The following is a 14,738-nucleotide window of genomic DNA, read 5'->3' on the forward strand; positions in this document are numbered from 1 at the left end:
CCACCATCAAGGAGGCCTCTTTGAAAGAGGACATTGGGACGTGCACAGGGAGGTGCCCTGATGAGTGCTTTGCCAAAGAGTAACCACGCGACGCCTTACTAAGCAGGAACGCAATCCAAGCAGAAGGACGTCAAATCCTGTGCAAACTACCTTTATTTATAAAGAAAAATCACTTCGTTATAAAACCAGCCCCGTGTGAAGGCACTTGATTGGAGAGGGGGTCAGGGACCCTAGAGAGACCAAGGCTCTCCCCTGGCCCCCAGGCTGCTGGAGAGATGGGGGCAGAGGGGACTTCCAGGGAAATCCAGGGGAGGTGACCCATCTGAGGCCCAGCTGGGATGCTGCTGGTGACTTGCTTTGTGGGGGTGGGGTCCGGAGAGGGTTCCCAGTAGGTGCGAGGCACTTTGGACAGGATCTGATTTGGCAAATGGGGGTGTCTCCTGACACCGAGCCCCACTAACACCTCCCCACAGCTAAGGCAGATTTCTAAACTTAAGGCTGGGGTCCTCTTTCTACCCTGGCTTCCAGGGGACCAGAGAACTGGTGGCTAGGACCGCGCCCCTGCAGGGCTTGGGGTGCAGGGGATGCAGCTGTAGCTGGAACATCTGGAGCAAAGGCAGGGCTGCTTCCTCCTGTCTCCCTTGGAGACGGGCCTCTCTCCAGCTACACCTTATTCCTCTGAGGCTTCACCCTGGGGAAGAGCTGAGGGAAGGCAGGAGCTTCAGATACTGGGGGCTCGCATCCTTTCATTCCACCCCCCAATCTCATGGGGCCACATAATCCCTCCCCAGACACATGGACTGTGTCCGCTCTCCCATCCCTGCCTAATGGACTCTCTCAGCCTCTCCCCAAAAAACCGGAACCCCCCCAAATCCTCATCGCCTCCGAGCACCAGACGGGACTGGGTGGATGAAATGGAATATTCCGGGGCCATCATAAAGGCCACGCCTCCCCTCCCTACCACCTCGACTGTCCCCAAACTAAAAGAATCCTCTCCTGGGAATAGCGGTGAGTCCTCCTGGTCTCCTCCACTAACCCCAGGGGAACCTCCCTCAATTCTACCATCATTTTATTAAAGAATCCGTCCTCCCGCTGCCCACCGGTACAGCTGGCTGGGCATCGGGCCTGCTCCCTGATTCCGAAACCCCCCATCACTGAAATGGGATCCTTCCTGGCCCCTCTAGCCTGAACCCGCCCCTCCCTACTGCCTGCCACCAACGTAACCTGGGGGCATGAGCCAATCACATGGCCAGTTATGCAGCAGTGGTGAGCACCCCACAAAGCACCACCAGCAAGGGACTCTCCCTTCCCTGCTCCCCCTCTTACCACAGCGGGTGTTTCCTCACCTTCCCGCCATCAACGCGGGGCTCCTTCCTTCCAACTCCCCTCCCCCAATACAACGGCCTCTTCCTCCCTCCCGCCTCAGTTGGTTCGTTGGTTCCTTCCCCCCCCCCCCCCCCCCCGGGGCTCAGGAGGCCGCGTGCACCCTGTGGCTCACCCCGAAGTAGTTGCGGGGCACGTAGCCCTCCTGGCCGTGCAGCGCGGCCCACCACCAGTCGGTCTCCTCCGGCCCGTCCCGCCGCAGCACGGTCACCGACTCGCCCTCGCGGAAGGACAGCTCGTCCCCGAACTCGGCGCTGTAGTCCCACAGCGCGTACACCGCGCCGCCGTGCATCAGCCCCATGCTCTGCTCCACGTCTGCAAGGACCGCGCGCCGTGACCCCGGGCCCGGGGCAGGGAGCCCGGGATTTGGCGCGACCCCGCCTGGAGCGCCCCGGGGGGCCGTGGCCGGGGAGGGGCGTCTCCAACACTGGAGCCCCCGGGGGCCCGTGGAGCTGACGCGAGTCCGTCACCGCCCCGTTCACACGGTGACAGCTCAGCGTCACCCCAGACGTGCTTCCGGCTGCCCCCGCGGCTGAGAGGGCCGTTTCCGGAGGACTCAGCCCCTCTTCTCGACGGCACAGCCGGCGCCCCGCGCCCCCGCGCCCCAGGGCGCATCCCGTCCCCAGGAGAGGCTGTTTCCGCAGAGGGGGGCGGCGTCTCCAGAGCGCGGGGCTCCCCAGCCTCCCCGCCGCCACGCTACCGTTTCCGTCGAGGATTTAGCCCCTTGTCCAAAGGGTATAGCACACCCGGCTCCCCCCACCCTCTTTCTCGGCTCCGTCCACCGTGTTCTAGACGCTTCTCTGCCCGCGAGCTGCGCTGTCCCCTCTGAACTCACCCTCACACACGCGCGCGCGCGGAGGCCGCAGACGCAGCTCCAGCGAGGAGGCGACCCGGCTCTGCCCCCGCCCCGAGGCTGACGGCCTCCCCCAGGGCACCCGAGTCCCGCTCACCTGGGGGGCAGGTCCGGGAGCGCTCGCCTAGCACCTGGGTGGCACCGCGGGCTGGCTCGCCCCCCTAGCGCCCCTCCCAAGCACACTGCCCCCCCCCATCTCCCGACCTCCCAGGCCCCAAGGCCCGCCTCGCTCCTGCTCTGCGCACTTAGCTCCTCAGCGGCGTGGACTCTGCACAGCGCCGCCCCCGGGCCAGCACCAGCTCCTCTCCCTCCAGGAGCAGGCCTGCCCCCCCCCACCCCAGCAGCCCCTTCTGCCCACCTGGCCACCTGCCCGGCCCCACGCCAGGTAGATGGGCCGGTTGGGACGTCCCACTCCCCACACCCGCAGGTGAGAAAGCACCTGAGCCACGCAGCTGAGGCCACTCTTCCCCCCACGGTGTCCAGCTGGCAGGCACAGTGCCCAGACGGGGGCGCGGGATGCTCCCCCGCACCCTGCTGGCACCTGCCAGGTGGGAGACCCAGGTGCTGGCGCGCTGGCGGTGCATCCGCCCCGCACCCCTTCTCTGCGATCCTGCCCCGCGGCTGCTACAGCCCTCGCCTCCTGCCCGCGGAGGGTGGCAGCCTGCGGCCGCCCCGCTCCCAACTGGGGCCTCCAGTCCCCGCGACCCCCGGGGCGCCCCAGCCCCGCCCGCACCTGCCAGGTAGGTGGCGCAGTCGTTGTACCCCTCGCGGTAGGGGTCGCACTTCTCGATGGCGGTGGCGCCGTCGCTGATGGTGGTGGCGAAGATGGCCGCGCCGTGCTGCACCAGGGCGGTGCAGATGGCCGTGTCGTTGCACGACGCCGCGCAGTGCAGAGGGGTCCTGCGGGCGGGGGCGAGGTGAGCGGCCGCCCCCCGGGGCGCCCGGCCCGCAGCGCGATGCCCGCCCGCCCGGCCGCGCCGTGGCTCACCAGCCGTGGCTGTCGGGGGAGTTGACGTTGGCGCCGGCCGCGATGAGGAAGTCCACGATGGGGTAGTTGGCGCCGCAGATGGCGTTGTGCAGGGCGGTGATGCCCTCCTCGTTGGGCTGGCTCGGGTCGTTCATCTGGGGGGCGGGGGGGAGGGACGGGGTCAGACCCGATCCTCGGCCCCCCCCCCCCCCCCCCCCCCGTCCCGGCCGGCCGGCTGGGGCGCCCTCACCTCCTTCACCGCCTGCTGCACCACGTCCAGCTCCCCGGTCAGCGCCGCGTCCAGCAGCAGCACCAGCGGGTTGAGGCGCGCGCGGCGGGCTTTGCGCGGGGAGCCCGCCTTCCGCAGCACCGAGCGCATCTCCTGGGGGGCAGGACGGGTGGGGGCGTCAGTGGTTTGGGGGACTGCTCATCTACCCACTACTTAGAGGGGGAAGCGGAGGTCCAGGGGACAGGCGGTGGCCACCTAGGGCGTCCCCCGGGACTGGAACCCCGGCGCCCTGGCGGGCAGCGGTTCAGTTCCACAGTCCTTGCTCCTCTAACGGGCAGAGCATCTGGGGATGCTGCGATCTTGGGCCCTGACACCTGACAGGAAGCTGGGAGACCGCGGAGCTGATGATTGTGGAAGCCAGATGGTCAATTCATCATGTTTCTTTAGGGGAAAAAAAAAAAAAAAAAGCCATGCCCCCACCCCCCCAAACGTCATCAAATGTTAGTTCCAGATGTTTGAAAGCAAAATATTGATCATATTCTTCCCTGGCCTTTCTTATTTTTGATTTTGTTTTCCTCCAAGATTCATTTTATTTTGAGCATGGCGCGTTGGTGATGCTGGGCTTTGCTGTCAGTGATTTCAAGATTCTGGAATTCTGAGGTCCCAGGAGCCACTGATTTCCCAAACTCTCTGATACTCGGTTATTTCAAGGTTCCAATACAGAGTGAGTCCAGAAATGCTAAGTTGTGCCATTTCAAATTGCTGAGGACCCAGGATGGGGCAGTCCCAAGATTCTATGATTTTGGACTTTGCTATTTTACAGGTAGGGCTTCATTCCATGCGGTTGGAAGGGATGGCCCCGGGTGTTCACTGGGGTTCTCTCTGGGGGCTGTGGTTTTATTCTACTTTATTCTACTCATCTCCATTTCCTCCGAGCTGCCTGTGGGGTTCTGTATTCCTTTCTAACTGAAAATATTAATATTTAATATAATTTAACCTAAATGTATTATCATGATAAATTACAATTTAAAACATAATTCAGTATTACAACCTGAGTGCCCTAAGCTGTGATTTACTGGTTTCATTTTCAGTGGGGGTGACTTCAAGATTCAGGAGTAGCTGGGGTCTGTGAGACGAGCCTTTTAACTCACGATCCTGTTCTTCAGACCCTCCATGCTCCGGGAGTCTGGGGAGTCCTTCCGCAAGTTCCTCCACAGCCAGGACTCTGAGGTTCCACATCGAGGCAACTACCACCTCAAACACAGTCATTCTTCCGCTCCTGATTTCAAGATCTTGAGCCTCAACATTTCTTGGCTCCATCTTCAGGAGGGCCTGGGAGTGGGCATTTTGGGGCGCCCTCCTGGCTCCCACTTTTTCTGCCTACTCTCATGGAATGATCAGGACTGTTCCATGTAAACACACACAGCGTCTACCAAGACGCAGGGATTGAACCAAGAACAGCAGGACGCCACTCCTGGTCAAATGATAACAGCAGTGGCTAAGAGCTGAGCACCAGGCACGTTCCTCATTACTAAGATGTTAACCCTCACAGTAACCTATATGTGCATACTATTATTCTCACCCCCGTCTCACAGGTGAGAAAACTGAGGCCCAGACAGGCTAAGAGCCCTAGGTTACACAGCTAAGAGTGGTGGAGTCGGGATTCGAACCCAGCAGCCTTGCTCTATAGCTGATGCACCCCACAGTAACACCCCAGCCTCAGAAACCAGGGATTTGCTCCTCAAAGTGGGAAGGAAAGAAGCTCTGAGTAGCGTCTGAGGACACCCTGGGCTTACACTGGGAGGACATTTGACTGGGTCACCTGAAGCCATGGCAGAGTCAGAGGCTCGCTGAGGTGGAAGAGGAGCGAGCAGACCCCCAGAGAGGCGCTCCCGTGAGCAGCAATGGTGCGGCTCCGGGGACAGAAATGGTGACTGCCTTGATTCAGGCTTTTCAGGTGCCCGAATAGATACGCTGTGGGGTGGAGACCCAGTCATTTCCAGGTTGAGACGAGTTCCTGAAGGGCTGCCCAGGAGCAGGATGTAGAAGTGCAGAGAAAGGCTCTGCGTGGCCAAGGTTCCTCTCGACTCGTCACCCCTGTCTCTGGAAGCAGGCACACCTACACTAAAGACTCCACTTCCCAGCCTGCTTTGCAGCTGGGTTCCAGGTGAGCCAGAAGCAGCAGAAGAGACAGGTATAATTTCCAGGCTGTGACCTCAAAAGGAAAGGACACATCCATATCCTAACGCATTCACCCCAGGTTCCTCCTGTGCTACTCACCATGCTCTGTGGCTGCTCTGGCGGGCTGCTCTGGGGTGGGGCCGGGGGTGGTATGGGAGCTGGCGGGGCAGGAGCAGGGGGCCCTGCCCTGGCCTCGGACCCCTCAGTGATGGCGGACAGCTCAGGCTCAGGCCCCCCGGGCCCTCCATGACGATGGAAGAGGCGGCTGATGATCTGCTGGTACTGCTTCTTGTGGGTGGGGGGCAGGGCTACGGCCGGGCTCTGCTCCATGGAGCCCCTGCGTTTGAGGGGCCGTGGGATCTCTGCCAGCACCCGTGCCACTTCCTCCAGCTCGGGCACCGACTGGGCCTCGGGAGGCAGCGCTGGCTGCAGCCGGGTGGGGCTGAGAGGCCGAGTCACAGCACCTTCATCGGCATCCCCAGCCTCCAGCACCGGCGTCAGCAGACTCTCCAGCTCTGGCTCTGGCTCTAGTTCAGTGATGGGCTTGGGGGCGCCTAGAAAGAACAAGAGCCTCGTCAGTTGAGGGTACCTTGGGAGCTCCCCCAAATTCCCTCCCTATCACTTCTAGGACCTGCAACCAGCACCTGATTTGCTGTGTGATCTCAAGGTAGTTCTTTGCCCTCTCTGAGCTACAGTCTCTGGCCCATGAATAATATACACTTATGCCATCTTCCATTTATCAAACACATAGCATGTACCTGGCACGTTATCTGCCCGTCTTATAGAGCTCTCATCACTACCTTGTGAAGTAGACATGGCTATCGTCTCCTTATTACAGAAAGGGAAACTGAGTCTCGGAGGGGGCGAGTCAGTTGCCCAAGGCCACCAAGTTGGTATTTGAACTCAGCTCTAACACCAAAATCTGTGCTCCTGCCATCAGGTTAGACTTGACATCTGAGATTCTAAAGATTTCTTCCAGCTCCTTCTGGAACTAGAATCCTGATGCTCAAGCAGCCCTCTCTCTCTTTAGTCCTAGCAGAGGGCCATTAACACAGGTAGAATCAGTAATGATTGGGCCTCCCCAGTGGCACAGCAGGTTGAGCGCCGCGCTGTGAAGCTGTCCGCAGCCCCTGCAGCGCAGGTTCGATTCCCAGACGGCCAGGGAGATTCCCACATGACATGGCAGATCTCTCCTACCTCGTCTGCTGCTGCCCTCAGCAGTGCCTTCGGTCTGTCCGCCTGTTCTGCTCCCCACTCTGTCTTTGGTGAATCCTCTCACCCCCCACCTCTAGCCTGTACCCCAACTCTTGTGTGCATAATAAATAATCTTTAAGAAAATTAACAAAAAACAAAGGTGAGAGGGGAAGCCTAGCTCTTGAGGGCTTACTCTGATTCAAACCCTAATTTAAGGACTTCGTGTGGCTGAAATAATGCAAACCATACCCCATCGAGAGGTTTCATCATTATTTACCTCACACAAGACAGGAAGGTGTGTTCTAGGGAGAGGAAGCGACGAGCCTGGGACCAGCAGCGTGGAGTTGGCCAGTCCGACTCCAGGCCACCACCACCCCCACCCCACAAGCTCCCCCTGGTGCCTGAGCAAACTCCCAAGCTCCTGTGGCCTGGCTCCCTGAGGTGGCAGTGTCTGGAAACAAGAACCTCCCCAGCAGGTCCCCAACCACGTGTCCTCCCTCCACCCACCTCAGAACCCCCATTGTGGACTCACCTTCGCTCACAGCGGGCCATGTCATTTGGGGGGTCTGGGGGATTAGGGCCGGGGGTGGAGGCTGGGCTGGAGGCTGGGGTTGTGGTTGCTGCTGGGGCTGGGGCTGTGGGGGTGGCTGGGGCTGGGGCTGTAGCTGGGGCTGGGGGGGCAACTGGGGCTGGGGAGTTGCTTGGGGCTGGGGTGGCAGCTTGGGCGGGGGAGCTCGGGGGAAGCCAGGGGCTCCAGGGAACATAGCCCTGCTGCCGCCATGCTCCCAGAAGGCATTCTGTAGCTTGAAAATCATGCTGAGGGGGATGGGGCGCTGGCGGGGGGCACCTCGGGGCTGGGGGCTGGAAGGAGGCATGGGGATGCGGCTGACAGGCTGCCAGCTGCGGGGCAAAGTGCCTGATGGCCCCGGAGCGCCCAGAGATCGGCGGTAGCTGCCCACATCTGAACGCCTGTCATTGGCCAGAGGGGAGACCTTGTAATTTCGGGGCAGAGTGGCGCTGGTGAGGTTGTCCTGGGGAGAAAAAGAGGGGCAGGGGGAGGAAGAAGGGGCTCAGGTGGGAGGAAGAGGGCGTCAGGGAAGGAAAGGTGAGAAGCGAGAGGGAGGTGAGAGGAGCCAGAACAAGTGGGGCGGGGGCGGGAATCCCCGGTGAAGAACTTGGGGAGGGTGAGGGAACTGGGGGTACAGCCAGGAGAGGGAGACCGGTCCTCGCGGCTCCACGCCCTCACCCTCCAGCCTCTCCCCAGCAGTCTCATCCAGCTTCTCCCCCGCACCTGCCCCTCACCTTGCCGCTGGCCCCCATCGCGTCCAGGCTGCTCTCTCTCCAGGGTAACAGCTGCAAGCCCGGGGAGACGGGCCGCGTGAAGGTATCCAGGCCTGAGAGGCGGAACCATTAGGGTCTGAGGGTGCCTTTCTTCCCGCTCCCCCACAGCCCTGGACCCCACGGCTCACGTTCATAGCTCGCCGCCTGCGACGACTTCTTCTCGTAAGCCACGTCCAGATCAGACTCGTTCCAGGCTTTGGGGGGCCGCCGGCGCAGCGTGAGGTCGTCTGGAGGGAGGCGGCCGGTGAGCGCGAGGAGGCTGGGCGCGGCCGAGCCCCCCTCCCTCCGCCGGCCCTGCGGGGAGCCTCACCTTGAGCGCGCAGCGGCGCGAAGGCGCTGCCGCCCGCGCCCATCAGGGGCCCCCGAAGGCCGCGGGCGCGTCGTAGGCCGCGGGCGGGCGCGGGGAGGGCCCGCGCTCGGGGAAGAAGGCCTGGGGGCCCTCGGCCAGGGGGCTGCCGCGGGGGAGCCCGCGCGCGCCAGGAAGTCGAAGGGCGTGGGGGGGCCCTGCTGGCGGAGCGGGCCGGCTCCGGGCCGCGGGGAGGGCGCGCGGCCCAGGGCGCTGCCCGCGCCGTCGTAGGCGCGGGGCCGGGGCGAGGGCGCGCGGTCCAGGCTGCCGTAGGCGTCCGGCTGCAGGTAGAGCGGGGTGCGCGGTGAGGACGGCCGGCCCTTGGGAGACAGCGGGCTGTAGGGGTGCAGAGCCGGGGCGCTCTCGGAGCGGCCAAATGTAGCGTCTGCGCCGTCGGCGGCCGCTTTCCTGGGGGACCCGCGGCTTGGGAAGAGTTCGGGGACCGGGCTGGAGCTGTAGCGGGTGAACTGTGGGGAGCCGGGACGGGACGTGAAGGGGTCAAAGGAGACATTAGTAGAGGGTCGGTGAAGGGGTTAAATGGGGTCATGGAAAATGAAGCCAGGGGCGCTGGGTCGGGGCTGGAGGTTCGGATACGGGGAGCCCAGACGAGGGGGTGCAGGGAGAGCGGCAGCAGACAGTGCTGAGGCTAGCCCACTCGGCCCGGCGCCCCTTAGAGAAAGGCCACTGTCCTTCTGAGGGCCCTGGCTCACCCGAGTGGTGACCGTGTGCTGCGACCCCGGAGGCGCCGGCGAGTCTGACCACAGCGACTCCAGCTGCTTGGTCAGTTCGTCCACCTTGGCCGCCGCCGTGTCCAGCTCCATCTGCTTGAGGTCCATGTGCTTCATGGCCAGAGCTGGGCGTGCGGGAACGGCAGTAAGGACTGGGGGGCCGGCTAGCAGGCCCCGCTTCAGCCCCCGACGCCCCACCCCGGCAAGGCCCGCCCCCTACCCCAGCTCACACTGGAAGTTCAGGTCCAGCAGGTCACGTGCACTCTGGAAAGCCTCGCTGTCCATGGTGCCGGCCGGAGCGGGGTGCCTGTTGGGGGGTTGGAGAGGTGAGAGGGCGTTCTGGGACCCCATCCCCAGCCCGGTAAGGGGCAGCAGGATGGAGACTCTCCTCTTCTCGTTCCCTCCACTGGAAGACGCCCCCCCCCCAACAAGCCTTTCCACTTACTCTAATGCCTGCTCCTTCAAAGCCCTCCTGAAAGCTCAAACCCTTCGTGGGACGTTTTGTCTAGGTCTATCTCAGCCCTAGTAAGATTTGAATCTTTCCTTCCAAAATTACCCACTGATCACCTACTGTGAGCCAGGCCTGGGTGTGACTACAACATGCATTAGTGAGAATGATCAGTTCCTGCGTGGCTAGCTAGGGACACTGCTAGATGCTTCGGATATTTTTTAAAATAACAATTGTGTTGCAGGACCTGGGCAATCGCCAGTTGCTTGAGGGCATCATGAAATAAAACAACCAGCATTTATTGAGGGGCCACTGGCCCCTAGACTTGTACCAAGAGCTTTGCACCCAGTACCTCATTCCGGGGTCAAAACCCCCATTCCAGGCAAGAAAGTGGGGCTCAGAAACACATGTTCAACACACCCTGCAAGAAGCTGGCATGCTAGGCTGTCTCTGGGACTGGAGTGTTCCCAGAGGGCAGGGCAACTCAGTTTCCTCTTCCCAGAGTCCCCACCAGAGGAGATGTGGCTCACAAGGCCCCAGTATTAAGAGGAAGAACAGGGAGGTGGCCAGTTGTAGCTGGGAGGCTGTGGTCACTGGCCCAGTGGGAGGGAGCCAGGCCACCGGGAACCGGTCAGGCCAGCACCATCCCCATCCCCATGGCAGCCGCCACGCCCAGCAGTTCAGTTTTGCCTCGACTGCTTAGCTTTGACTTGGTGGTACAGGCGTGGGCAGCAGGGCGGGCTGGGACATGCTGATCCCGACCTCTGTCTGGAAAGACTCAGAACAGAACCTGTTGGAGCTGGTGGCTCCTTTGGGTGTGTTGGGAGTGTGTGACCTTGGGCAACGAGTACCCGCCACTCCTTGGCCTGCAGTTTCCCCAACAGTGAAAGGAGGAGGCAAATCAGCCCTTCGAGAGGTCGCTTCAATCTCTCTCTGAAAGAGTAAGAACCTTAAGATTGGAGTTGAGGTTCTAGAAAGTCTAAAGTCCTCAGCTGGGGAGTCGACGCTCAAGATTTCACCCTTGGAACATTCTAGAATCCTCCAATCTGGCCAGTCTAGATTTCCCAGTCATCCTGGAACGGAACACAGATGTTGTTCTATTTGTCCCAGGAGTCCACTGTCCTGAAAGTCTAGGTGAATGTGTAGTAGAGGGCAGGAAAGAACACGAGCAAAAGGCCAGACTTCAGGGTTTGAGCCACAGATTCAGGCACCACCGTCTGACCTTCACAAGAGAGCCTCAGTGTCCCAATCTGTAAAATAAGGGTAAAGAACAGCCTCTCTCAGAGGACTGTTGTAAAGATGCAACGGGCCAGAAGTGCAAGAGGAATGAAGAAATGAACACTCTGAGAATTGAGGTCTCAGAAAGGAAGGAGCTAGGGACCCAAACTTGAGACTTTTGGAAGCTCAGAGATACACCGGAAACATTCCGCCTGTTAAAATATAAAAATGAACAATACTCTACAGCCTCCAGGGCCAGCATCCTAGCAGCGATCGCTTCTTTGGGGGATTTCACGATTCCCAATATTCTGAGACTCTGACATCCTCTGACTCTCAGGAAATGCCAAGCCTGGGCGTGGGGCCATCCCGGGGCTGGTGCGGGCTGAGGGGGGTCTCGGGGCCGCCAGGGGGCGCTGCGGGTCAGGGTCCGACCCCGGCCCGGCGGGCGGACAGCGCCTGAGCTCAGGCCCGGGGAATGCGCGGCGGGCCCGGACAGGTGCTGAACCTCGCGGCAGGGGAGTGGGGGCCGGGCGGGGCGCGAGGAGGCCGGGCGGGGCGCGAGGGCGGCGCGGACCGCGCCTCTGCTCCCAGACTCTGGCCCTCCGCCCCCAGGTCCTCTCCCTTCCAACCCCAGCTCCCGCCCCCACGGTCTCCCTTCCACTCCCGCGGTGTCTCTCCCACCCCCAGGCTGCCCTCCAACCCCTGCTCCCCCTTTTCCCTCCAGCCCTAGCTCTCCTTGCCGGCCCTCCCCTGCGCCCTAGCCAGTTCTTCTGCCGAGAGGATCCCACAGGGCTCCCTGGAGGGATCGGTCCTCAATAGAAACCAGGTCAGAGGGCCAGAAGGGGCTGTGAGACCCAGTTTAGAGTCCTCCAGCCCCGCAAACCCCCTCCCACTGACCGCGGGAGAACCCCATCCTCTGAGCCTCAACCTTGGGCTACTTATTCCCCTTCTCTGTGCCTCCGTTTCTTCCTGTGCAAGGGAAGAATGACTACCTTCACCGGGAAGCGGCGTGAGGTTTGAATGACAATTCATACACAGTGCCAGAGAATAGTACGGGCACGAAATAAAGCTCACACGTCCGGGATCCCTAATTACCAGTCTCCCTCGGTTGTTCATTAAGATAGCACAAGAGCTGAGGGCTCAAAACCCAAAGTAATTCCCCCCTAAGGGCCCTTTCAACTCCGAGCAGGTAAAAGCCCTTCGTTTTGTCCCCCAGCGATCCTGAGTTCTGCTGAGCCCCAGTAACTCGGGGACAGGGGCATGGGAACCCTGGATTTCACAGGAGGTGGCAAAAAGTCCAGGGTGTGTGCTGTGCCTGCTCACCAGCCTCAGTTTCCCCACTGGAGGAAGGAGACGTCATTCCCTGGGGTCAGCAAACTTCATGGGAGGAGACCTTTGGGTAGTTGCCTGAGACTTGTGTGGCCAAGGCGAACCCTCCCGTCTACCTGCCAGCCCTGAGCCTGGCATGCTCTGAGCTCTTGGCAGACAGTTACTATTTTGACTTTCGTCTCAGGCTATCACCAAATGCCCTTCAAGCACAAACATTAGGAAATTCTTCTCTCTTGTCAGAACCCCCTGTCTTCCCCACCCCCTCCTTTAATCCCCTCTCGCGATGCAGGGGGGCGGAGAGCAGGGGGAGACAGAGGGAGGGGCCAGACCCTGCCCTCCCCCAGCTTCAAGGACAGACACACACCTCCAGAATTAGCCTCTATTCCTGCCTTATCTCCCACACTACCTCAGGTCAGACAGATGGGGGTGGAGGTGACATTTCTCACCTCAGGGTCAGGGCGAGGAGCCCTAGGAAGGAGGTTAGTCAGAAAATCTGGCAGCAGCGGACGGAATCTGGTCCCCCAGAATACTGCAGAGGAAGGGGGAGGCCAAGTCCCGATCCCTAGCTCTGCTGTCTGTGTGACCTCTAAGCCTCAGTTTACCCCTCTCCTCTCTGTGTAAGGACTGTGTAGTAGCCACGCCACACAAACCTCCTAGAATCCAGCCCTGTCTCCCGAAATTCGGCCCTGGGTTCTAGAACTCCTACAAACCCCGGGTATTTCCCACCTCCAATGGGGCAATAGGGGTGCCCCGCCCCCGCCAGGGGGCGCCCTGGGACAGAGTTCCCTCTCCTGGTTAGGCAGGTCTGACGCCCGGGTTAATGACATGTTGGGCATCGCACAGCGGCACAGAGAAGGTTGGAGAATTGCCCGGGTTCCCCCTCCTTCGCCCCCACCCCAAAGGCGAAAAGTGGGGGAAAGGCTGGGTCTCAGCCTCTGGAAGGACCCCGGGTGCTTGTCCCACTCCATTTCAGGAACCCAGGTTCCCCTACCCGCCTCGCCACCCCTAACTCTGACCTAGGCTGGTGGAGAAGGCAGCAGGCGGCAGCAGGATGGCCTCCCACTCCAGAGCCTCAGAAGTTCAGAGCCCCTGCCTGACCCAGGGATCCAACACCTTAATTCTCAAGGACTCGGGCTTCTGGGAGCTCCCAAATCCAGAGATTCAGGAGTCCCAGCTCCAAATCCTCCCCGGGACCAAGGCGTCCGAAGCCTCCATTCCACGAACTCAAGAGCCCCTTTCCTTCTGCCCATAAGCCAAGTACCCAAGTCCTCTCCTTCCAAGAACCCTGGCTTCTGCGCACCCCCATCTCCGCCTTGGGACCCGATGTCCGGGTCCCCTCCCAGCCCTCCCAGGGACGCGGGTGTCGGGTTCCTCCAAAGCCGCTGGCCCCGAGGGGGGTGGAACTCACGGATCCGGGGCAGATCCTGGCACCGGGGGGCTTACTCCGGCTCCGGCTCCGGCTTCGGGGAGCCGAGGACGGGGCGGGGCAGGCGCCGAGAACAGGTTAGACGACGTGACTCGGGCTGGAGGGAGGCGGGTCCCGCGCGGGAGGGGGAGCTGGGGTCGCCTCGAGCACATTGGGACTTGTAGTCCGGGAGGAGCAGGGCGCAGGCTGAGCCCTTCCCATCCGGATTCCCTCAGCCTGCGTCCCAGGGAGAAGGGCCGAGTCCGGAAACTGACCGCGACACAGTCACAGAGACCAGAGTCCGGGCGCCCGCCGCCCTGACCCACGCCTCCAGGTCAACAGTCCCCATGGAAGGATGTTTTGGAGTAGAAGATCGGAGTCTGGGGGGGAGACGCTCGTGTTCCCCCACAGAGGGCTTTGCTACATCCAGAGTCTGGCGGGTCTCCAAGCCCCAACCACGCCGTCTGGGAAAAGGGCGGTTTGGCTCTTTACAGGACTTCCCCAGCAACAGCGCGCAACATCGGAGGCTGGAACTACAACCCCCAGCAGCTTCCGCGACAGACACCAGGCACCTCCCCGCCTCGGGTCTTCTGGGAATTGTAGTCCGAGCGCCCACAGGGGCTGCGCCCGGCTGTCTCGCCCCCGCGCGGAACTGTCTGGAGATCCCCGGCGGAGAGAACGTTCGCCCCCTTCCCCGACCCTCTCCCCGCTCTGGGATGGGGGGGCGCCCCAAATCTGGAGCGGGATCCGAAGTCTCCAGAGAGGGGGAGGGAAGGGACGCTGACACACCGACTAGGAATGCAGTCGGGTCACCCTGTCTAGCCGCGGTCCCGCGGCTCCGCCCGCCGCCCCACTCGGTGCGGTCCTTGTGGGGAGCCGCCTGGGCGCGTCCCCCAAAACTGCGGCCACGTGCCGCTGTTTACGCGCTCCCCGCGGCAGGTGAGGGGCGCCGGTCACGTCCTCGGTCTTACTCAAAGCCATCAGGGAGGTCCCCGACGCCGAAGACTGAAGCCTCGGGGACGTCAACACGCCTGAATGGATGCGCAGCCCCGCCCCCTGCCCGCCACGCCCCGCCCCCTGCCCGCCACGCCCCGCGTCGCCCTCTGGATGCCCCGC

At 61.8% G+C, this 14,738-nt stretch overlaps 1 protein-coding gene across 1 annotated transcript; it reads right to left on the reverse strand.

The window, feature by feature from the left end:
* Window positions 1–135: 135 nt before the first annotated feature.
* PPP1R13L (protein phosphatase 1 regulatory subunit 13 like) lies at window positions 136–14,622 on the reverse strand. The gene is given in 15 exon segments (XM_054697246.1): window positions 136–702; window positions 1,499–1,698; window positions 2,970–3,136; window positions 3,225–3,358; window positions 3,454–3,585; window positions 5,713–6,167; window positions 7,340–7,838; window positions 8,110–8,201; window positions 8,277–8,375; window positions 8,459–8,509; window positions 8,512–8,613; window positions 8,616–8,961; window positions 9,205–9,347; window positions 9,453–9,529; window positions 14,594–14,622. Coding segments are annotated over 14 exon segments (2,514 nt in total). The 5' UTR covers window positions 9,508–9,529; window positions 14,594–14,622; the 3' UTR covers window positions 136–663.
* Between the last annotated feature and the right edge of the window lie 116 nt (window positions 14,623–14,738).

The sequence above is a fragment of the Talpa occidentalis genome, unplaced genomic scaffold (assembly GCF_014898055.3).
Source record: "Talpa occidentalis isolate TD23 unplaced genomic scaffold, MPIMG_talOcc4v2.1 talOcc4.17, whole genome shotgun sequence".
NCBI lineage: Eukaryota > Metazoa > Chordata > Mammalia > Eulipotyphla > Talpidae > Talpa > Talpa occidentalis.